The sequence below is a fragment of the Ascidia mentula genome, chromosome 6 (genome assembly GCF_947561715.1).
Source record: "Ascidia mentula chromosome 6, kaAscMent1.1, whole genome shotgun sequence".
NCBI classification, from domain to species: domain Eukaryota; kingdom Metazoa; phylum Chordata; class Ascidiacea; order Phlebobranchia; family Ascidiidae; genus Ascidia; species Ascidia mentula.
Genome location: NC_138571.1, coordinates 11,498,124 through 11,520,097, shown reverse-complemented (window position 1 = coordinate 11,520,097; position 21,974 = coordinate 11,498,124). Strand labels below are relative to the sequence as shown.

General features: G+C 36.2%; 5 protein-coding genes across 7 annotated transcripts; 2 read left to right on the top strand and 3 right to left on the bottom strand.

Annotated features, from left to right (window-relative positions):
- Nucleotides 1–40: 40 nt before the first annotated feature.
- On the top strand, nucleotides 41–2,481 carry LOC145905312 (procathepsin L-like). The gene is made up of 8 exons (XM_082992477.1): nucleotides 41–228; nucleotides 288–410; nucleotides 708–872; nucleotides 1,104–1,173; nucleotides 1,267–1,421; nucleotides 1,521–1,686; nucleotides 1,787–1,892; nucleotides 1,963–2,481. Exons 1-8 carry the CDS (start codon nucleotides 115–117, stop codon nucleotides 2,060–2,062), a joined length of 999 nt encoding a protein of 332 aa, XP_082848603.1. The 5' UTR covers nucleotides 41–114; the 3' UTR covers nucleotides 2,063–2,481.
- On the bottom strand, nucleotides 2,482–7,017 carry LOC145905311 (ELAV-like protein 1-B). Of its 3 annotated transcripts, XM_082992473.1 has the most exons (9): nucleotides 6,812–7,017; nucleotides 6,069–6,145; nucleotides 5,687–5,867; nucleotides 5,083–5,291; nucleotides 4,654–4,760; nucleotides 3,881–3,994; nucleotides 3,363–3,508; nucleotides 2,878–3,082; nucleotides 2,482–2,647 (listed from the first exon to the last, which is right to left on the bottom strand). In XM_082992473.1, exons 3-9 carry the CDS (start codon nucleotides 5,845–5,847, stop codon nucleotides 2,495–2,497), a joined length of 1,095 nt encoding a protein of 364 aa, XP_082848599.1. In that variant the 5' UTR covers nucleotides 5,848–5,867; nucleotides 6,069–6,145; nucleotides 6,812–7,017; the 3' UTR covers nucleotides 2,482–2,494. The 3 variants fall into 3 exon arrangements, with proteins under 3 accessions (XP_082848599.1, XP_082848601.1, XP_082848600.1); XM_082992475.1 differs by lacking the exon at nucleotides 6,069–6,145; XM_082992474.1 differs by lacking the exons at nucleotides 6,069–6,145; nucleotides 6,812–7,017 and having other exon boundaries at nucleotides 5,687–6,051.
- A 554-nt stretch (nucleotides 7,018–7,571) lies between these two features.
- On the bottom strand, nucleotides 7,572–10,143 carry LOC145905634 (inositol-pentakisphosphate 2-kinase-like). Its single transcript, XM_082992888.1, has 2 exons — nucleotides 10,029–10,143; nucleotides 7,572–9,959 (listed from the first exon to the last, which is right to left on the bottom strand). Exon 2 carries the CDS (start codon nucleotides 9,312–9,314, stop codon nucleotides 7,875–7,877), a length of 1,440 nt encoding a protein of 479 aa, XP_082849014.1. The 5' UTR covers nucleotides 9,315–9,959; nucleotides 10,029–10,143; the 3' UTR covers nucleotides 7,572–7,874.
- Nucleotides 10,144–13,911: 3,768 nt separating this feature from the next.
- LOC145905604 (ATP synthase subunit epsilon-like protein, mitochondrial) lies at nucleotides 13,912–14,790 on the top strand. Its single transcript, XM_082992847.1, has 3 exons — nucleotides 13,912–14,180; nucleotides 14,360–14,505; nucleotides 14,690–14,790. The coding sequence occupies exons 1-3, from the start codon at nucleotides 14,149–14,151 to the stop codon at nucleotides 14,692–14,694; spliced, it is 183 nt and encodes a 60-aa protein (XP_082848973.1). The 5' UTR covers nucleotides 13,912–14,148; the 3' UTR covers nucleotides 14,695–14,790.
- Nucleotides 14,791–14,920: 130 nt separating this feature from the next.
- LOC145905603 (U4/U6.U5 tri-snRNP-associated protein 1-like) lies at nucleotides 14,921–21,382 on the bottom strand. The gene is made up of 13 exons (XM_082992846.1): nucleotides 21,169–21,382; nucleotides 20,448–20,868; nucleotides 19,910–20,107; nucleotides 19,084–19,262; nucleotides 18,453–18,618; nucleotides 18,199–18,300; nucleotides 17,940–18,028; nucleotides 17,437–17,587; nucleotides 17,020–17,182; nucleotides 16,580–16,738; nucleotides 16,239–16,324; nucleotides 16,007–16,163; nucleotides 14,921–15,494 (listed from the first exon to the last, which is right to left on the bottom strand). The coding sequence occupies exons 1-13, from the start codon at nucleotides 21,312–21,314 to the stop codon at nucleotides 15,160–15,162; spliced, it is 2,352 nt and encodes a 783-aa protein (XP_082848972.1). The 5' UTR covers nucleotides 21,315–21,382; the 3' UTR covers nucleotides 14,921–15,159.
- Nucleotides 21,383–21,974: the final 592 nt, after the last annotated feature.

Genomic DNA, 21,974 nt, shown 5'->3' with positions numbered 1-21,974 from the left:
GTTTACAACCCGAAATATGTGACTCTTGAGCTCGGAGTATTTCTGATGTTGAATTTATTTTTGTTAGAAGGTTTTAAATTGTTTGTAAAAAGTTTTTAGCTGAAAAGACACAAAATGAAGGTTTTGTCTGTTATTTGTTTCGTCGCCATGTTTGCTTCAACGTTTGGTGCAACAAAATCACTGTTCCGGCAATGGATGAAATTCTATGAAAAAGCGTACGAGAATGAGGTATGTTGTTTATATCTGTGGCTAACATGGTAAGTCATTAAGTGCTGTATTTTTTACAGGCTGCAATGGAAAAGGCTTGGAACACTTGGATGTCGAACTGGAACAAAATTCAAGAGCACAATCTTAACTACTACAGTAAGAAGAAGAGCTACCTCCTTGCAATGAATCATCTCGGAGATATGGTGAGTATTTAATTGACAATATTGCTATAAAAAGCGATGCATTTGTAGGCGTTTGATTGGTTTTCCTAAACAAAAACAACTTTTTTCATTAACTTTTTATCATAATAACAAAAACATCCTTGTCTCCACTGTTTACATTAAACAGTGCAGGGGTTTTACAATTAGTTAAATTAGGTTCCTGTTCAATCCAGAATAGGCTTAATGTTAAAACTACATGAGAGTCTGGTACATTTAGGTGTTAATCTTCACTGGGAACATAAGGGCAATTTTTTTTCATTATGTATTTGTGTTTTGCAGAATGCAACCGAATACACTTCCAAGATGAATGGATTTGACAATGCCAAGCGCGTAAAACGAAACAGCACTGGTTTTGAATACTTGCGACTTTTGAATATTAAAGATAGTATGCCAAAAACGGTTGACTGGAGAAAAGAGGGCTATGTCACAGGAGTTAAAAATCAGGTAATTTGCATGTGAAATTCCAGACTTGCCATATTTGGCTTAATTGCCCAATTAAGAGGTCTTGTGACTGACTTCCTGTTCAATGACGCATGCAAAATGTATTGTCAAGTTTTGTGTGACATTTTTGAAAACACAAAAATGCTATGTCATATCGTGATATTGTTTTTTGCTCCCGTTAAATATATAAAGAAATATTACATTGTAACAAGAAAGTACTTCACTTATATTTAGGGTCAATGTGGATCATGCTGGTCATTTAGTGCTACTGGTTCCTTGGAAGGACAACACTTCAGAAAAACAGGTTTGAAACTTTTTTTAAAAAAAAACTGTTGATATGTTGGTTTTGTAAAAAGTACATTTAATCCAAAAAAATATTGTATGCTAAAAATTTTAGGAAAGCTTGTGAGCTTGAGTGAGCAAAATTTAGTCGACTGCAGTGTCCCGGAAGGAAACGATGGTTGCAATGGTGGGCTCATGGACCAGGCTTTCGAGTACATCAAGATACAACATGGCATTGACTTAGAAGTTGATTATCCATATGAGGCAAAGGTATACAATTTTGAATGTGGAATTCATTTTTTTTTCATCAACAAACTGTTGTATCCAGTTTACAGTCAGGTTTTAATGAAAATATGGTATATTTTGCAGGATGACACATGCCGCTACACCAAGAAATACAGGGGTGCCACAGATAAGGGCTACGTAGATATTCCCTCTGGAGATGAAGATGCCTTGAAAGAAGCCGCTGCTACTATTGGACCAATCTCTGTTGCCATCGACGCAAGTCACTCATCATTCCAGTTCTATGCCTCCGGTATAAATCTTTCAATAAAATTCGATAAACACTCCTACAGCATTGATAAATGCATGAAAAAAATTTAGTTCCAACAAAAAAACTTTGTTTTGTGATTTAGGTGTGTATGATGAACCATCTTGCAGCACCAGTTTGTTGGATCATGGCGTATTGGTAGTTGGTTACGGAACAGAGGGTGATTCAGACTATTGGTTGGTTAAGAACAGGTAAAGAATACTGACTGATGATTTAATTTTTGAATTTGTAAATTTTAACATGCACTACTATTTTGTTTAGCTGGGGAGAATCCTGGGGACTCACTGGATATATCAAGATGTCTCGCAACAAATCAAACCAATGTGGAATTGCCACCCAAGCCAGCTACCCAGTGGTCTAATCTGCCCTATTTAATTCATTTTGAGTGGTTTTATCCAAGTGTTGATTTTAATTTGATTGTCACGCGGTTGATAATTTTGTGCACTTTTCGCATTTGTTTCTTTTTATGTACAAGCACAAATGCCAGTCAACTGACTACACAACGATAGCAAAAAAAACACAACACTTAATGTGTCTTGCAGGTTTTAACCACCTACACAATACTGACAAAGCGCCAGCAACTTGTGGTTTTTATTGTGCCTATGTATCTTCATGCCTGGTGTCAAGCATTCCCCCTGTAATTAAACAAAATAATTCGCCACAAAAGTTTTATTTGAATTCCGTGCTGCATGGTACAAAATGCTTTTTTCGCTTCAACTGCGATGGCAAAATGTATGGAACATGTCACATTGCATGGAAAATAAAATAAAATGTTCATGATACTGTTGTTCGTTCAGGTTTTTATTGACACTTGCAGTTGGCGCCCTTCAAACATGTAGTTGTTCATGTTAGATACAGCATTGCATGCTTCCTGGGGTGTAGAAAATGTTACAAATCCATAACCTTTGCCCATTCCTTTCGCTTGATCATAAATAACGTTTACTTTCTGTAAAGATGTAAAAAAAATATTCAAACCCGGTTGCAATAGAGGCAATTTTGGCAAAATATTACAAATACTCCCGATCTTACCAATAGCCCACACAATGTCTCAATGTTTTGTTACTTAAATCTTGTAATTAAACTTTTTAGAAGCATTCAATGGTGACTGTCTTTGTAATATAAGGATGCATGAAAGAATATATAGGTACTTGTACTAGCAATAACTTGGTAACAGACCGTAATATTTCCGTAGGACTGAAACAACTCCCATAAAGCTTGTTCAGTTGTTGTTGGACCGATTCCATAAACGAACACAACATTTCCTGTTTGTTGGTTTGGGTTATTAAACTGCTGTGAGTTGCCATACGTTTGATTGTATTGGTTGTTCCCCATGCTATATTGTTGGTCATTGTACATTCCGTAACCTGCACTCTGTTGAGGACTAAATTGTACAAATTTAAATGTATGAATTGTATGGAAGTTGGTTTAATTGACTTGCAAAACATGGTGCACACAATGAGATGAGGGATAGGAGTATGTCAGATATTTTATCATGGGACTATAATGTTGTTACACCCTTCCATAAATTTCCGGAATACTTGAGCACGGTGTTATTTTTTTTAGAACAAATGTATGACCGAATGAATTTTTTACGTTAGTTCAAAGACAAAAAAATTACAAGCACAAGAGACTAATTTTAAATATAAGCGTTGTTGTCTTACTAGCTTGTAGCCATAGGAGAAAAACGGCCTCTACCCCCTCTATAACCAGGCCCTCTCATTGGACCACCCCCATTCGGATTCATGCCTCCTCCCATGTTGCCATAACTGTTATTGTTAATCCACATGCTTTTGTATGGTGCAGAGTTCTGTACAAACATCAACACAAGAAACTGGTAAAGCCCATGTAGGCAAAAAAAATTGAGGGGTATTTCTTTAATCTTGTTGATAATTAACCAAATTGTTACGTTTCAAACAATTACAACACTTTGCAAAATTATTTTTGGAAATAAAACATAGCAGTAATATTTTTGCAGTAAGGTTCATTGTCACTAATATAAAGTTAAAAATTTTAAATAAATGCTATAAATTTTTTTATTTTTTTCAACTTAAAGTGTCATAATTGTTTTTTTAAAACATTCTGAATAAATAAAACATGTCAACGTTTTTAGCAGTGTGGCCCAGTGTCTTTATTTGATAAATGAAACACTTTTTTACACTTTCATGGGGAATAGTCTAACCTGTTGGGTAAATGTTTTTAGGTATGCAGGTGGTGGTGGTTTCTGTTGGTCACGAGCAAATCTGACAGTTAACAATGCGGTGCAACCCTCAGAAAACGCGGTTCCATTCAATCCCTGCATTTGCAAACATAGAAGATAAGCAGTATGGCAACATTTTGTGTAATTGGAGTGAAAACATGTTAAAATCAGTACTTAAAAATAAAAACTAATTGCAAAATGCACCACCACAATGAATTTTCAACACAAATAATAAATTTCAAAGTTGTTCTGCATCTCCCGGTGTATAAACACCAAGAAGTTTTTTCCTATATTTAATGAAGATAGTCTTTTCTGTTCATAGTTAGTATTAGTTAAAAGTGAATCTTTGCAATTCGCAAATTTTGGAGTTGTTGCAACCCGTTTTTGGAATAATTTCGATGCAACATGATGCAGATTATAAGGCGCAGTATATTCCCTTATCAATTCATTCGTACACGCAACAAGCGCTGATGCAAACAACGTTATTAACTTTTCTTGGCAATGTCAACAACTATTTTCTTTTAATCCTTATATTTTGTCAAACCTCTATTGCGCAATAAATACTACGGAAGTCAATGAAACGATGACAAAGTATTACAGAAGAAATATTGAGTCAACGAGTTAAAAATAGCATGTTTCAAGTGTAATGCACAATAAGCAAAATCAGAAAATAAATTTCGGTTGTAACATTTTTGCGATACGTTTTTTCCCTGCTAATTCGAACCCTGTAGTAAAATTGACACAATTACACACACCTCCATTGCAGCCATTGCTTCATCTCGTGAAGATAATAAAACAAAGCCTATTCCCTGACAACCTCCATTCATTTTGTCTTTCACAAGACGTGCCTGCACAATTGTGCCTAAAAAATAAAAGATATATAATTTTTGCATGAAAAGATAGATATGGGTTTAAAAATAAACAAAGAGTGCTTTGTTTTGTGAAAAATGTTGTGAAACTAATACAGAGGTGTCTAAGCAAGTAATCTCGCTGTATTTTATGTGGTCCAAGACCAGCCATAGTTTTGATTTAGATTTATTCCTTTCAATAACCATTCTTTCAAAATACACGATATAGAAGTGCTAACCTGTTTAAAACTGGCTCTCACTTAAAGTTTGGACATGCCTGTACTAATAAATTCACCACTTAAAATATCCTGATAATAATATGGTATACTTTCTTACCGTAAGGCAAAAATTTGGCTTTTAATGATTCCTCTGATACATCAGTTGGCAAACCACACACATACAAGTTGATGTTCTTTGTTTGAACTCCAGATGGCTTTGAATAATCAACTTTGATTGTTTTGTTGTACAAGGTGTGCTGGTTTAGCTGATGAATAGCTTTGGTTGCATCTTCACAGTTCTCATAGTCAACAAAACCATATCCATAACTATAACAATACATACTATATATATATTTTATACGAACAAAATCTGTCACCATTTTTGAGGTGGTTGGGATTTATTACCTTCAGTTATTTTCACTTAAAAAAAGAAAAACACAGATTATTTTTTTGTTTGTTGCTGATGCTGCCAGGCATACTAGGCATATTTGCCAGGCATATTTCTTGTGTATTTTTTATTTTTTCTAATTTTTTAAAGTTAACACAATTTGATAAGATGATTTACATAATAATTCTTCATCATTTTCCACTTTTATGTGATAAGTGCAAAAAGTATATATACATAAATCCAGTAGAAACATGGGAGATGGGACTAACATGTAATTTTGCACATACATATCAAGCTAAAATGCCCAACTACTATAACAGACCATTTTTTGTACCTATATCCACTTTGTCTGTCCCTGATAATTCTGGCAGATTTGACCGGACCAACTCCTAAAAAGAGTTGGTAGAACTCCGAGTCAGTGAGACACTGGGGCAAATAGTTTATGATGAGATTTGTTCTTAAATCTTTTTGTTCCTGTGGTTCAAGCTTGGCCATTTTCTCCTCCCTTGGTTATCCTGTTCCATAGATAAATAATTACAGTCTGATACATCGATTATTTAACAAGAACAACTTGTGGCATTTTGTTTGTATAGATATACCCATTATTAATTTTGGATAAGTAAAAAACTACAAAAGAAACAAACAATGAAGAAAACAAAAAAATTCAGCCCCACCCCCCAGAAAAAAATAGCAAAAAAACAAAGTCGTAAACTCACGAAAATACAAGAAAAAACTGCTCAGCAAAACAAAAAAAGCTTCTACGTCTCTTGTAATCAGCTGAAATCTAAAATTCCTGCAAAAACAAGTAACCAAACAGTACTATGACTACCATGTAAAAAAAATTGCTAAGAATCCCAAAAATATAGTCTGGTTGAGAAGTGATTGAATTCGTTAAAAGTGTAGATTGGAGAACTATAATTTGCACAGAGATTACTTCAACAAATATTGTTAATTGTGTGAACAGTGCTTTGCCTGGCCGTTTTTTATCTACTGTACAGTGTACACCAGTATTGGTAAATTACACTTTTGCAAAAATTTACCGATAATCCGCGCATTATTAATTAGCTAATGTTGTGATCGTCCGTACAATTAACGATCACCGAGAACAAGAGTACATTGATTGCACAGACAAAATGATGTTTTTCATGTATTTTGTATAAGTATATCTTTCGGCGTGGATTGCCAATTGAATTTTGAAAATGTGTGGCATTCTTTTCAATCCGGATACTCAAGACCAAGTCTAGTCGACTAGTTGCCAATGGTGCTGCATGAGAACAACTTTATTGCTGGTGCTAAGAATAATTTTAGTTTGTTCTTTATTATTGCATAACATTAGGACATGACATTATGCACATCATCACGAAATTGCATGTATGTCTAGCAAAACCTTTTAGAAACCACTTATGTGCAACTTCTCGACCAGACCCTAAATTTGAAAACACGTAACATAAAAACCTACCATTTTGACTCGTTGTTTCATTTAAATTACTGCTAGACCTCGTGATTTGAACAATAGCAACAATGGCTTTTTGGTAGCTGCAAAGTAGAGAATTTGAATGTATCTTTCCTGCACAACACCTTGAATTGGACTTTTATTTTGAATACAATTCAACACCAACACATCAACCCCACGCAAGATTCAGAAATTTGCAAACACAATCAACTGTACGCATGATTGACTCCATTGAATTATCCCACTGACATTTTAAATCGATTTCTACAGAGATCTTTTTGATATTAGTAAATGAATACTGGATGTATTTTAAGCCAGTTTTAAATTTTGTACTTGTTTAAGCGTAGTTATCTGTGTAGCGAAAAAAACATCAATTATCTCTTTTGATCTGCCCGGCCTTTGATATCTCTCTGTTTAATGCGACTCTTTCCATGAATAAAATGTTTTGATCTCAGAACGCCCACCAGCGGGATTCGACATTGGGTTCTCATACCGAAATACACAGATTCAACCAGCTACAGCCCAAGACCAAGCGCCGTGTTAGAGTATGTAAGACGAACATCGGAACCCTTTCTTAACGTTGGGTTCACCCTTCACAACTACGGGAACCTACATCTGAAGCCAAGTACACGTTGTTGTGTAAAACAAACTTATTACGAGCCTGCTAAAAAACTATAGGTCTGTCTCCGATTCATTTTCTCGCCGAATGTAACGGATAGCAATGTTACATTATACAATTTATTTCACATCAGCTATAGAGTCCATATTTTTTTGTCCCAAACACTTTATTCCGATTGCAAAAATCGCTAAAAATAAAAAAGCATTCGATAAACTTGATTTAAACTTTTCACTAGACGTAAAAAATAGTGAGAAAAGGCGGTAGAGTGCAATAAAAATGCCTGTACGCAACAAAAACAGAAAATAAATGCGCTAATACGGATGATTGATCCTAACCCCGGCCTGAGATTACATATGGTATGCATAGGCAGCAGAAAACGCACGCTAATTCTCATACAACGGATTTGGAAAAAAATACGGCAAAAAATGGCATGTAATGTCGCAATAAAACTCACGAAATTTGCAGCTTTTTATAATGCTGGACCAAAAGCGACAAAATGTGCAGCTCGTTTTCGTAGTATTTTGTGATCTGGTTTGGAGGATCTTTGTAAAGATCAAGGATAGCAATCGACGATAAATACGAATTTCCAAAGCCGTCGTTGACCACAAACGATTTCTCGTCAAGCCCATTTTCCTCTACATCAGAAGCTGTGACTTTTTGCATAGAAATTATTAAAGAACAGCAGCTAAAAATACGAGAAACGATAAAACGGCGCAATTGTGCTACGAGCGCAACCATTTCACTTTTTTCGGTCTCTTGGGCATCGTCTAGCGGTGGAGTAAACTCGTGTTCGCGCTTGGTAAAATCAAGAGCGCATTTCCAGTTGTCGACCGAGTATGGAAAGTCCAGCGAAAGAAGGTCTCGATCTTCGGGATTGCAGTCAGTATATGTACGTACGCGCTCATCCGCTTTCATAACCTCGCTCATTGGAAGGTCGCGCATATCTTGTATGCAGGCCAACACTTGCATTACATTTGAGCCGGCTACGTCACGAGTGACGTCGTTGCCCGCATCGCGTTGTGTGTCGGAATCGGCTCCCCGTCGGCAGTGGGGCTTAGCAACGTTGGGCTTCGAGAGCAGTGTTTGATTGGTAATGGGGGTGAGCAAAATGGCGCAAACTAGGTTCAAAAATGCTTCCAGTTCGTTTTCGTTGTCGTTTGCGTCCAAAAAGGCAGAAAGCCTCGGATGTATTTCAGGGTCTCCACTTGCATTATGTCCAGACTCGATCGGCTCGTCATCGATGCGTACCGAGAAGTAGCGCTTTGGGCTTGCCATGAGGTCACACAAAGCTCTTTTCATCCTTGATTTGTCGTTGGAATAAAGATCGTGAGGACAGTAACGAGTCCGAGCCTTGGATGGGTTGCAATTTTTTGCATAAATGCGCATCAGGCAGAAATAGCATTTGTTGCGCAAAGCGCTCGGGGCGTTTTCCGACAGGTGAGGGACGTAGCACGATTTGGGTCTTATTTCTATGCTAACGACTGGCGAATGAGGAATAATGAGGTGATCTATTCTTGTTTTTGTGTGAACTACACGGTCGCAGAAATTAGGCATAGTCAGACCGTATGTACACCGGTCGTCCAATGCGTCGAGCCCAAATTGCATCGGACGCTTATCGTTCATATTTCTTGACAAATCGTCGACAAACGTTTGACTCAATGCAACTTTTTCTGCTTTGAAATGAATTCGGCAGTTTTCCAGCATTTTGTAAATAACCGTCTCGAGAAATTCGATCTCCATGAACTGTTCTTCATTTTTTTCCGCAGTGTTTTTTCGTCGATGTTTGGGAATTTTGGAAAGCCGTAGCAGGGACCCGGTTACAATATTGGAAAATATCACGTGGTTATTCCCTTCAGTCCTGTATTCCCAGTCGGCTGCTCGGGTAAGCATACTGTCCCTAAGCCCTTACAGCTGAAAGGTAAAAGTATAGTAGTGTTAACATAAGCTTTGTATACTGTCTGTTTCAAGATTAAGCACGCTACTACGCGATGGCGCAGTAGATTATACCAACATTTGAATATTTGACTTTTAGAGAGCCAAAGATAATATTCTATTAATCATATTATAGAGTAGACGTTTCAAACACTAACTGCGTTCATCGTCAGTACTATAATTAAATGAGCTACATGCAGCAGAGCGCCGAGGTGGACATGAGACTGAACGAACAGAAAAAAAACAACAACGCAAAGCAACACGCCAGAGTCACATCGATTAATATCATATTAGCTTTGGCTTTTCTATTCCAAGTAATCAACTCCAAGTATTTTGCACCCAACTTTTGTAATTTTAGTCAAATTCTTGGGTTTTGCCACACTTTATGAAAGGACTTCTTGCACAAAAGTAGTCTCCGTGAAAAATAAATTAACTGACAAACCAAATTGATGAAAACTTTCCAAGACAAATTATGGCCACTAATCAAAAAGAAGCTTACTTACAAATAAGTACATTTGTATTTGGCAAGACATTGTAACAACAGGCACAAATCTGATATGGTAACCTTGAATATAATGTTTTAAAAACAATACAAACGACAGACTTATGACATATTTAAACGAATAACGATGGATGATATATAGACAAGTCTGCCTTGCTGTAGTCTTGTACAAGCTCTGTTGTCAGTAAACTCTTTGTTTAGAAAACTTTCAAGGCACAGTTATCTACGACAGTGAATGTCTAACTTGTCTAAGCACTAGTTAAAGCTAAACATAGCCTGGCTTCCTCTAGCAATTTCCTATATCCTCGGCAAAACAAAAAAAAAACTTATTTCGTGATATGAATACGTCATGTTCAGTATAAATAAACAATCACGCCATTCATGCTACTGTAGGATGCGTCATTACTTGATTACAAAGCATATGAAACTTACGATCTGATCATGACCAAGAACTGTCGGTCAAAGAAGCTCTCAGTGCTGCTGTTTATCCAGGCCTCATAGTGGGCCAAAATTGATTTTAAATTGTGGATATGTGTTATCCGTAAGATGCTAGGGATGCAGTCAAGCCGCGCATATGTTTGTATTTCGCGTAATATTTACATTGAACATTTTTTAATGTAGGCGACATATACGTAACTTGGTCTATGTGTTGTCAACATGAATATACGGAAGTCAAACGAAGAAATAAATACTTGGGTTTGAAAGAAACTGCCTCTGCTGAAAGACAAAACGCATTGTTTCTGATAAACAAAACGTGACAGGTATTGCTTTTCAACGACAGGCAAGTTGTGATTGGTTTAAGGAACAAAACAATACTCTAATTTACGCTATATACGTTTAACAACCACCAAAATCTTGCAACTTACAAGCAAACTCGCATGCATATATACAAACAGGTTCTCTCTTCCCAACTGAATTGAAAACAAATAAATACATTTTTAAATGTACAGCTCTTCTGGCATAAAATATACGTGCTGTATTTATTCGACGTTTCGTCTGCCATGCGGCGAGACTTCATCAGGTATTGATACCGCAATTTCAAAGTAAACTACACTTCAAATACATTTTAAACTGTAATATGCCTGGCAGCAACAGGAATTTCAACTAAATACATGTCTGTAGCCACATCGAAAAGCATGATCACGATATACTCTTGTTGTCACGACTAATAGTTTAAATAAATGGCTCGACGGCATAGTATAGACGGAAGTCAAACTGAATAACAGCAAATCTCGAGAAAGCAGTAAAATCGAGAAACTACAACGTATTTTACTGCACTGGTTTCTATCAGTGCACACGTGTTTAAACGCAGGTGGTCATTAATATTTCACATGCGAACTTTCTCTGGCTCTAAAGTGGCTAAACACTCCACAAATGAACGACACAAAACACTTGATTTGACACGCAAGATGACAAGTCCACATGAAAAATCCGCATACCAAGCAATACTACGTAAATGGTGATGAAATGTTACCTCGAATGTGCAAACATTTTTGTGTTTAGTTTAGAGTCACACCGACTTGGTTTTCGATGACCAGCGGATGTGATGTAAACAGAGCGTTGCAGTAACGTCAGGACGCCGTAGGTGATTCATACTCCTGCATCATAGGCCTGACCACATACGCGTAAGACCTGCGCAATGATAGCCTCGTTCTGCTTGGTGACTTGTGAACTAGTTCAACTCAGCACTTAACCCTCGTCTACATGTTTCAAACCGACACAGAGAAACAACGGCGGCACTTCCACCCTTATACAACGCAAATTAGAAATTTTGTGTGCGCAGTACTTCCTCGTCGTCACTGCAGTATTTTTTCCCCCAAATCGGCGTTCGGTTCGATTTTTACATATACGTGCAACTAATAATGATCGTTTTAGGTTATAAAAGATGGCACAACTTTGCTTGAATAATCTACGCTTTTTGAGAAAACTTGTATTTTTTAGTAGGACGCAATCTTTGTCACCAATATGACCTGTGAGCCCAGCTCATTCACCTAGCGAATGACAGACGACAGCCGTTTCCTGTCGAATTGTGGCAGAGAAGCCAACGCTGAGGTATAGCTCACTAAGAAAAGGCGCCAAGCTGTAAGCAAAAGTCCCACAGGAAGTAAGTACGTCTTATCAAAACGCACTTTCCTATGACCATATTCGCGACAAGCTACGTAACTGACAACTGTATTACTTGCCTGCTTACATTAGAACTTGCATGTATTGATCACCATAAACGCGCAACAAAAACAAGCAGTCGCTATGCTAAGATGATTCTAATCTTGTCGCAACTCATCATAAACACCTCTAGGTAATAAGAGCAGCGCGTAAAAGGCTTTGTTATCATAAATCTTGTTCGCCGTCACTCAAGGCTTTGTTCACAGACCGACTGACAGAGGCGTCTACTGGACACGTGCATCAGATGACTACAACACATTGCCATGCGCTGCTGTTGCCTTATATAACAAATGGCAGCCCTGTCTGACTTTCATCTTTACTTCAGAAAACTTACTTTGAGCAGCACTGTGCTTTCAGCCTTATTTTGTGTTTTGAATGGCTTACTCAGCCATCGATTTCCTTGTGGTTTAGAGGCAAAGGACGCTGTTACAGCCCAACATACTTCCTGCACTTTGTTGCTGATTGGACCTCTCCGGGGTCGATTGCAAATCATTCTGATCTCTAAACCACCCAGCGCCCGACTGCGGCTCGCTGTAAACGAAGTCCTTCACAACAACACTACACTAACACAAGAAAGGCTTTATTCAAGTCTGTGCGGCCAGGCATAACGAGTGCTTACGGCAGATTGTTTGAAACTGCCTACTAAACGCCCAATGGTGACCATTTAAACCACCTTTTTCTTTCACTTCGCAGTCCTGGCATACCAGAAAACTGGCGTTTATTAAGTGTAAAAAACTGGCAATTTTGCCTGGGGCAATACGGCTACTGTTTTCACTTTCACCATAATTGCATGTTTGCGTAAGATAAAGTTACATGTAACATAATTTCTGGATGAGGTGATTTTTAAATGATGATTAAATATTGACCCCCAAAAACAGAATATATTCTGTTCAGCATGCGCTGGGTGTGGTTCAACAACTACGAAACAGTAGTAAATTTAACTTCTACAACATTCCATTACCTTGTCAAACTTGCAAACCAACTAATCAATACAAGTAGCGTTGGACAAAAGTTAACGGGTAAACAAAACTAACACAATAAAATCAGATATCACATTCAAATGTTGTTTAGTAAATCCTTTGCTACGACAGTGTTGGACAACCCATTCAAATGGCTACAGAATAAAAAAACAAAGAAATTGTTGACCTATGCAGGTATATTAGTCTTCTTGCCTCCCGCATTGTTACCAAACATATTGATTAAGTGGAATTTATCAAAGCAGATTTCAGAAAAGCTTTGAATGGCTTAAACAGAAAAAAAGCGAGAAGAACGTCCGGCTTAATTCTGCTGCCTACGCACATACCTTTATTGATGTGTAAAAACCACTGATCTAGTCCTGATTTGGTGAACGCCTTTAACTTAAGCTTAACACATCAAACTTGTTGATACAGAGGTAAATGTATAATGTTTCTTGGTTATTTTTAAATATAAAGTCCCTTCGTGTGCTACAGAGTTAATGCACACACAAGCTATTTTTTACAAATTAGCCTACGTTTTAAAACCGATATGAAGCAAAGTTACTTTAAAGATTCTTTTTATTTGACCATTTGCTCAAAAATTGACCAATTCTGTAAATGTTATATTTTTTCGGATATATTCAATAAAACAAAAGAAACTTGCACGATTTGATAATCACATGTTTTGTGTAACTCAATGACGGAACAGAACAAATTGAATTAAAATAAAATATAATAAAAACAAAAAGGGGGATGCAGAAAATTTAGTTGTGGAGTAATACCAATATTCTGACATTTTACTTTGCGATGCTCCATTCTATGTCCGGACATTGAGTTGGTTGGTAAAAGTTGCTTTCAGACCTCTATGTTGCCCGTTAATTTACATTTGAGAGTAGGTCACGCATCAGAAAGTCAAGCGGCGAAGCAATTTTCTTCGTTGGTTTGTTATATTTTTGTAATCAGAGAAGTAAAAAAATAATTTTCGTGATAATTGTTTGAATAAAACATTACATAACTTTTAAGAATACGCCTTTTTCGTGTCTAAATTTGATTGTCTGTATACAACAAAAAAAAAAAATTACTTTAATAATGTGTACACTGCTTTCCTTTGCATTTGTCTTGTAGCTTTTACTTGTAGTTCTAAGAGACTGTTTTTGTTTCAACATATAAAATGGTGGCACCTTGGAGACAAGCTGGTATGACGTAAGTACAAAAAAATATGGTAACTCTGTAGATTGTAAGTGTTTCAGTTTTTATAGACCATTCTCTCTCCAAAATTTTGCGTTGGTAAAATGGTTATTTATCTGGCGTTTTAAAATGTAGTGATGAAAGTCTAAAGTTTAATTTATGTCCAAATAAAGATATTGGTGTTTCTTTTTCAGGTATATCCGGTATTCACAAATTTGTGCCCAAACCTTGCGCAACTGTTTAAAGCCAGAATTCCAAGAGGCAGCAAAAAAGCGACAACTACAAAGTGTGACATATAGAAAATGGAAGGATGGTAAACCACAGGGAACTTTTTTGAAAGGTTTGCAAATTTTTTTTTAAACAAATTATAGGAAAATATAATATATCTAACTATTTTACTGCGAAGTGAGTTTTGATATTCTTAGACTTTTGGTATATGTATATGTTTTAAAATTAAACCACTTTTAAACTGAAAACTTAACTACAATCTTACTGTTTCGGTTAGGTGTACACTATTTTTTTAGAGTGAAGTTCACTTTCCAACATGTTTTCCATACAAGTTCTGAAGGATTTCTTTGACAAATTTTGTATGTTGCTTTGTGAATAAATTCAAATTGGAAATGTGTGTGTATAGTCATATTCAAAGAAACAATAGCCATAAGCATCTCACCCAATAACTTTTTTGGCGTGAGCAAATTACCAAAGTGGGGCAAATTTTGTAATAACTAGAAAAATAGGTCTTCTTAATCTTATTTGACCCAATAAAAGCATGAGTTCAAATGCCAGTTTTATTAGTGAATTGTAAACGAGTCTTGGCAGTTTGACAAATTAAAACCACTTCACTTTGTCTCAACACCATACCAAAGTTTATGTCACTTAGCAGAAAAACTGATTTCAGTTCTGTTATAAGCAGCAGGTAACAAAAAAGACTTCAATAGTCTGTTCAGATGAAATGAGTAGAAATAAAAGAGACTTGAAACCCACCGCGTCACATTTACTTAGTCTTTGACAACGAACCACCAGCCATTAAAGTTTTTCCAGCCCCGCTAAGAACAATGTAGGGGCTAGACTCAGATCTTAGCTTTTCTTTCATCATTGCAACGGTGTTAAGCGGGGTATCAGTGGAGCTCATGTGTTTCATTGTCTCTTCCTCCTTGGCCTTCTTCATTCTCTTTTCAAGTTTGCTCTTTCCGGATCCTTTGCCATGGAAACGGTGAGACAAAGTACGGAAAGCCTCTTTAGCGCTCATGTTTTTTCCGTGGTCGTCTACGTACTCGATTGCAATTTTAGGCTTGTAGTCACTTTTTTCAGTAAATTCACTGACCATCCCTGGAAAGTAAGTTTATTTAGTCAAATGTGTACTAAGCTTGTACCAGCATTTAAAAATATATTTAACAGAATTTAAGCCAATAACAAGGAATACAAAAAACACCTAAAACAAAATCCTAAAAATCTAGAAAACCTTCATGGTAAAAATACAAAGGCGTGGAGTTTTACACATCAACATGGGTGCGGCGAAGAAAAAATACTGACGCCAGAAGATCGTTTGCACGCCATAATATACAAGTTATAGCGCCGTCCATGTTAGCAACGTTTTTGTCCGAAAAAAAAACTGGACGAAACGTGGTTTTCTACCTTCTACACGTTCGTCACCAACGTAATTGTAGGTCGCGAATAGGAGGCAAACGATACTGTGTGTTAAGTACTTTTGAGTATAATCAGAAAAGAAATGCTGCGGTTGCCGAAAGGACGCGATGTGATTGTGTGGTTAAATTTAGAAAAGTTCGGGGGTCACCCCTGCACCCCGTACTCTACGCCAGTGGTTTAAATGCTGGTATTACCTCTGTCATAGCGAGATCGGTCTTTGGTGTATTTTTCATTAGCATATTTGTCCAAGTAGTCAACAGCATTTTTGTCCTCAATCGCATAATTTTTGGAGTATAAACTGCTGTTTTTGTTTGTGGTAACAATCAAATTTCCCTTCTTTACTTTTTCATCCTGCAAATATTTCCAAGAAAAGAATATTATCATCCCATGTTAATTTCCCAGGACTGTTAAATAAAAGTTACTTACAGACAAATATCCTTTTCTTGTTGCAAGTTTTAGAGCACCTAATAACCCATTGGCAGCTAATGGTTCTGCTTCAATTGGTGCATGATCTAGCAAAATTTTAAAATACGAAAATGTTAGCTAATTTTATTGATGAATGGCCACAATAAATTTTATAACCTAATAAACAGCAATATTTGCTTTATGTTTAACATAAACTAAAAAACACAGACAAAATGTAAATTGGCATGAAGTAAAAGCATCTTCTCATGGGCTTGGGTAAGACTATAGATTTAAATGGTTTTACATTTACCAACCATGCAATTGCATGAAACATTGCGGCATTAACATGAAGAGTTACATACCCTCAATTTCGTGTGATGTCACAGGCTTTTCAGGGACCTCCTCTTTGTCGGGGTCAACAGTGTTCCAGGCTGAAGTCTGCATTTCATCTTCCTCTTCATGGTCAGACTCAATCTCCATGTCCTGTTCTTGTGTAATGCTAGCATTCTTAACTGGGTTTCCTGCAAGATATACAACATATTTGTAAACAATACATTTTAAAAAGTAGTTTTATCACTAAAAATATCACCAGCCAGCTCATCAACTAACAAGCAATATAGAAACCAGCATTTATAGAAATAAATTTTAAGATCACAAAAATTAATACCAGGCAAAGCACAGTCTAAGAGGAGGTTATGCATATAACCTCAAAAAAGGGAAGAATTATGATTTCTTTTTATGAAACTACAAAAGCCCTGAACACATGTGAGTAACAGCCTATCCAAGTTGAAATATTATTTACCCAATTGCCGGCAAAACTCATCTGTAGCATTCAGAAACAACGTGTTTGAATACTGGTCCTGTGGCTTCTCCAAATTAGCCTGGGACAAAGTTTCGAGTTGTTGAGCAACTTTAAGAGCAACAGTGTCATCAGCAGCCTGGACTTGCTTTTGTTTGGCTCTTCTCTGTATATAAATAAAAAACATGGAAATTATATTTAAATATAATAATGCAAAAATAAAAAGGATTTTTTTGTGAAATTGGTGATTGTTACACAATTTTAAATGAACTTTGACACTGAGGTCATTTGTGCAATAAATAAAAACAAAATCAAAGCAATAAAGTTACTAGCCCTATATTTATCTAACTAATGAAACAACATTTCCCCAAATCTAAAGGCAATCTTAATGAAGCACTTTTGCTTGCAGCAGATTCTTACAGTTTTCTCCAGTGCACGTTGCAGTTCATCAACAACATCCTCGTCATCTGCAATAACCTGGTTGTCCTCTTCAACTTCCATTGCTTCATCGTATTTGGTTTTGCTGGTTCCATCTTCTATGTCCAAACCTGGTATCTTTTCAGACTTTGATCTGTCAAACATAATATTAAAATTACTATTACCCTGACGAGGTTAAGTAGCAGGTGGAATGTTGCTAAATAAAAGTATATGTTTGATTGCGCCAGAGGAACACATAAATTAAAAAAATGACATGTTCAGTCTGACAACAAATCTTCAGTGATTTATAGCTAAAAGAGCAGCAATTGGAAAATATTTCTTTAGATTTTGAGAACAATAGCACAATAAAATGATAACGCATCATTTTAGCAACACCATGTATATATATATACATATGCAAGAGTTTAGTTATTGGAACAGGATAGTAAGTTCAAAAACCTAACAGGGTGATTTTTAGTCACATTGATCAAATATCTCTGAATAACCTTGAGCCATGATCTATTCCAGTGGTTTCACCGGGCAGTGGAACAAGATCATCGGCTTTTAAAGTTTCACGCTTGCGGACCTTTTTTACCTGAAGACGTAGAGTTGTGTTCATGTATTTTGTTCAAGAATGATAGATTATAGACATCAAAAAAAAAATACATTTTGGGAATTAATTTCAAAGTTCAACCATGTTTTCACAGATGTTAAGGATATTTGGAAGAACTGTGAAGTTTTATGTCATTTTCACAATTTACCAACCTTTCTTTTGCGTTTTTTAAACTTCATTTCTTCTTCTGTCAAATATTCTGAGGCGATTTTTAAAGCAGGCAACTTTAATGTTTCACCTTTGGCTCTAATTTCCTGTAAAACAAAATGTGAAAATTAAAGCAGGTGATTAAACGGTGGCTAACTTCCCAGGTCTAGAATAAGTTTAAGGAATACAATATGTTTAAAGACAATGATTATTAGCTCTACATTGGAGGAATTGCATGTATATATAGTAGAAACATTACTTGTCGCATTTGTATTTTCTGTTGTTCCCACGATGTGTCCACTGCACCTTGATTACCGATGGTAAAGCGATTCTTTTTTTCACCTTCTATTTCCTCATCATATTTTCCCAGTGTGGATTTGGCTTTGAAAAATCCAAGTTCATCAACTTCCTCCTCTTCATACGCTCTTTATTTTAATGAAAAAAACATTTAAGAATGGCTCCATTGATGTTATACACACTGCACAGGTAGGTCCAATATTTTTTGCAGCAGAAACCAACATCTATTACCAGTCATAGCAAGTCTGGGCTGCGAAGCCTGTAAACCTAATGATCTTGATGATATGATAGCAGGTAAGGACCTGCGCAGTGAAGCAATCCTACCAATCATGCCATTGCATGAAACATTAATGCGTTGTCTATACCAGTCATGAACACTAAAAAAGATATACTGCACAGAGTACCCCTGTTAATGGGATCGAAACACCCAGGATATTTTTAAAAACAGTTCCAAAAATTAGTTACAATAAAAAGTATACATGTCACAAGCAGGATGGTTCAGACCTTTCAGACTCCATGGATACACCAGTACCACTGCTATGCGCTAATTGAAAAATAATTTCTGTGAATGTTTTAGCTTAAAAATAGCTTACTTATATCCGGTTCCTCTACGCTTGATATCAAGATTTTTCTTGGCCTTCTCAATATCATCGACATTAACACTGTGCAAAACATCTTCTTCGTCACTTGCCAAAATGTCCTTGTCTTTTATTACCAAGATTGCACTTCTACCGTCTACGAAGCTTTCCAAGGAATGTTCAACGTTTAGGCCCTGTATGAATAAACAAAAATGTATAAAATGTTTGATATATAGTAGCTGAGTAAAACTTTTAAGTCAATCTTTCAGACAGCTCTTTTAAAGATGTTTTTATTTTTGTCAGAAAAATATATTTCGCCCTGAAAAGGGCATCATCAGTTTCTGCAAAGTGTACAAAACAGCGTAAAATAACTAAGTAGAAGTCTGCCACATAAAGGAAAGTACCTTGATAAAAATTAAAAAAATTAATGTTAAAAAATTAAAAATTAGAGAATGCTAAAAACATCTTTAAAAGAGCTGTCTGAAAGATTGACTTAAAAGTTTTACTCAGCTACTACAGATACGGTATCGATCGACAGCCTACCAGGGTGGCTTGGTTCACCGATCCAGTGTTGTTTATTGTTTTTTCATGTTTGATATATTACACAAATAGGACTGTATATAAGCAGGAGCACCACGGATTTTACTATATTTATACTGTAGTTGCTAAACAGCCATCACTTCTCAATTACGGAATGAATTGTTTCAAAAATGACAAATTTTATTCTTATGTGGTTTACTTTGGTGTGAGGTGAGATTCAAATGTTGTTTTTTGCAATGACTCTTAACTTGTTTACTTTTATGTCCCATCAGTTGCTAAAAATTTATAATTTACATCTAACCTTAAGATCTTTTTCTGAGTAATCAGGGTCCTTTTTGATTGTCTTGCCGAGTTCTTTTTGGACCAATTTTCCAACTCCAAACTGATCCCCAATCGCTGCAAGCTGTTTCTCTTTTTTGATTTTATCCTGGTGTTCCCTGCTCCTCACTACCCAGGATGCAGCACTTTCTTCTTCTTCCTCTTCTCCAAGGGTTTTGATCTGCAAAAACACAAACACAATTTAAAGCAATTAGCAAAATGTAGAGAAAAGCCTAAATGCAGTAAAAGCTTTAAACACACACAGAAATTGCTTTTTGTTAACCTTTTTGTTAAGTAATTAATAGGAATTGCTCTTCTGGCACTTAAGTTTCGAAAGGGTTTATTGAAACCAACGTTTCGTCCACCATCCGGCCAGACTTCCTCAGGGCTTTTTGCTAAGGTTTATTAATCTATTAAAACTAAAGTAAACAAACATAACATTGACAATATTTAAAAAAAAATGCAAACTGGCAAAACCACACTGATTTTTTTATTCTTTTAAATCTGCAAAATACACCAACCGTGGACAGCTTCTGTTTCATTTTTCTTTTGTCACGACTGGCTTGCAGTTTTTCTCTCATTTCCTTCTCCTTCTTTTGCTTCCACAGATCAGTTGCAGGAGCATGAAAAGAATCCTCATCGCTCCGTCCAAGCTTCTTCCCATTTTCACCTCCAGGTGTGCTGTTGACTTCCAGAGGTTTCAGGCCAAGCTTTGCTCGTACACGATTGGTTTCCTCAATACTTAAACTTTGCCCCTCGGCGTGATCTCCGATTTCTGCATCGTTGGATTGTTTAGTTGCTGGAGGAACGTAAACCTCCTCCTCCTCCTCTATCACTTCAACTTCTTCCCTCTTCAAAGATCGTTTTTCTTCCTGTGGACTATCATCATGGTCCCTTCGATGCCTCTCTCTTTTGTGCTTTTCTGGGCCTCTGTGTTTTTTACTTTAAAGGCAAGGATAAATTAGTGAAGCTCTTCCGATAGTAGTATTCAGGAGCTTCATCAACCAAAGAGAGTACAAGTAAGTTGCTCAAAGGCGACAAGCAAAAAATCGAACTACTTAAGGTTCATGATTTTCTTTAGACTACATTTGATATAGGCTAAACAATGTGAATGCTTCACCATTGCACCACAAAACTTTTTTTTTTTTTAATTCAAAACTTCCAAGGAACGTAACAGTTTCTGACATTTGCCGTCGTTTTATTTTACAGGATTTTAAACCACTAGTTCTATAGAATCATTACCTTGAAGAGTGCGCCTCTGATTCTTCCAGTGATTCGTACTTTCGTTTAGCGACTGGACTTCGTTCTTCTGAGTCAGATCTTCTGTGCTTTCTGTGATGCTTATGTTTGTGTTCTTTCCTGTGTTTGTGGTCTTTCTTAGAACCCATGACTAATATTTTGCAAAACGCAGGCGTAAAATTGCATTTATGAGATGGTTCCAAGCCACCACCACAACAACAGATGGCTCTGTAGGTAAGAAACTGTATTGCCGTATAAATAAAGTTTCCACAATTGGATGTAATTAAATAATAATAAAAAGAATCGTACCTATTTTTAAAAACATTTTTAAAATAGAAATAGTTTTGTATTGAAATAAATAATTATAACGAAAATAATTTTTTCAATAAAATATATTGCTTTTGACTTAAGCAAAGCTTTTAGTAATGACTAAAAACTTTTCTTTGCAAATGATTTTGTTGACCTCATCCGTATTTATTGCAGCGACTACAAAACGCACAAGGAACGTTTTAAATATATAAAATTGATTATATATAATATATTTAAAACATATTATATAAAAACCTAAAAAATAAAATTACTACCGTAATAATGTTGATACTTGATCATCACATTTAAACTGGTATATTGAGTGGTGGCGTCATTTTTCTCATTCAAAAATGTGTTTTTCACCTAAAAAACATCGCGCAACGTTGGCGCATGTTTACGCCGAGTGGCGCGAGTCTTCAAATTGCGACTTCCTAAAACAATCACAACTGATTTAGTCGACGACGACTGAACTTGTTTCATGTTTAAGTTTATTTTGGTGC

Excerpts from the sequence above, each read along its gene's own strand:
- LOC145905312 (XM_082992477.1), top strand. The coding sequence starts at position 115 with ATGAAGGTTTTGTCTGTTATTTGTTTCGTCGCCATGTTTGCTTCAACG. Across the intron at positions 873-1,103 it reads TCACAGGAGTTAAAAATCAG|GGTCAATGTGGATCATGCTG; the intron begins GTAATTTGCATG and ends ACTTATATTTAG. Across the intron at positions 1,687-1,786 it reads ATTCCAGTTCTATGCCTCCG|GTGTGTATGATGAACCATCT; the intron begins GTATAAATCTTT and ends TTTGTGATTTAG.
- LOC145905311 (XM_082992473.1), bottom strand. The coding sequence starts at position 5,847 with ATGGCCAAGCTTGAACCACAGGAACAAAAAGATTTAAGAACAAATCTC. Across the intron at positions 5,292-5,686 it reads GACAGACAAAGTGGATATAG|TTATGGATATGGTTTTGTTG; the intron begins GTACAAAAAATG and ends GTATTGTTATAG. Across the intron at positions 2,648-2,877 it reads AGTCCTACGGAAATATTACG|AAAGTAAACGTTATTTATGA; the intron begins GTCTGTTACCAA and ends ACATCTTTACAG.
- LOC145905634 (XM_082992888.1), bottom strand. The coding sequence starts at position 9,314 with ATGCTTACCCGAGCAGCCGACTGGGAATACAGGACTGAAGGGAATAAC.
- LOC145905604 (XM_082992847.1), top strand. The coding sequence starts at position 14,149 with ATGGTGGCACCTTGGAGACAAGCTGGTATGAC. Across the intron at positions 14,181-14,359 it reads TGGAGACAAGCTGGTATGAC|GTATATCCGGTATTCACAAA; the intron begins GTAAGTACAAAA and ends TTTCTTTTTCAG.
- LOC145905603 (XM_082992846.1), bottom strand. The coding sequence starts at position 21,314 with ATGGGTTCTAAGAAAGACCACAAACACAGGAAAGAACACAAACATAAG. Across the intron at positions 20,869-21,168 it reads TCAGAGGCGCACTCTTCAAG|TAAAAAACACAGAGGCCCAG; the intron begins GTAATGATTCTA and ends TTGCCTTTAAAG. Across the intron at positions 16,325-16,579 it reads GACATCACACGAAATTGAGG|ATCATGCACCAATTGAAGCA; the intron begins GTATGTAACTCT and ends AAATTTTGCTAG.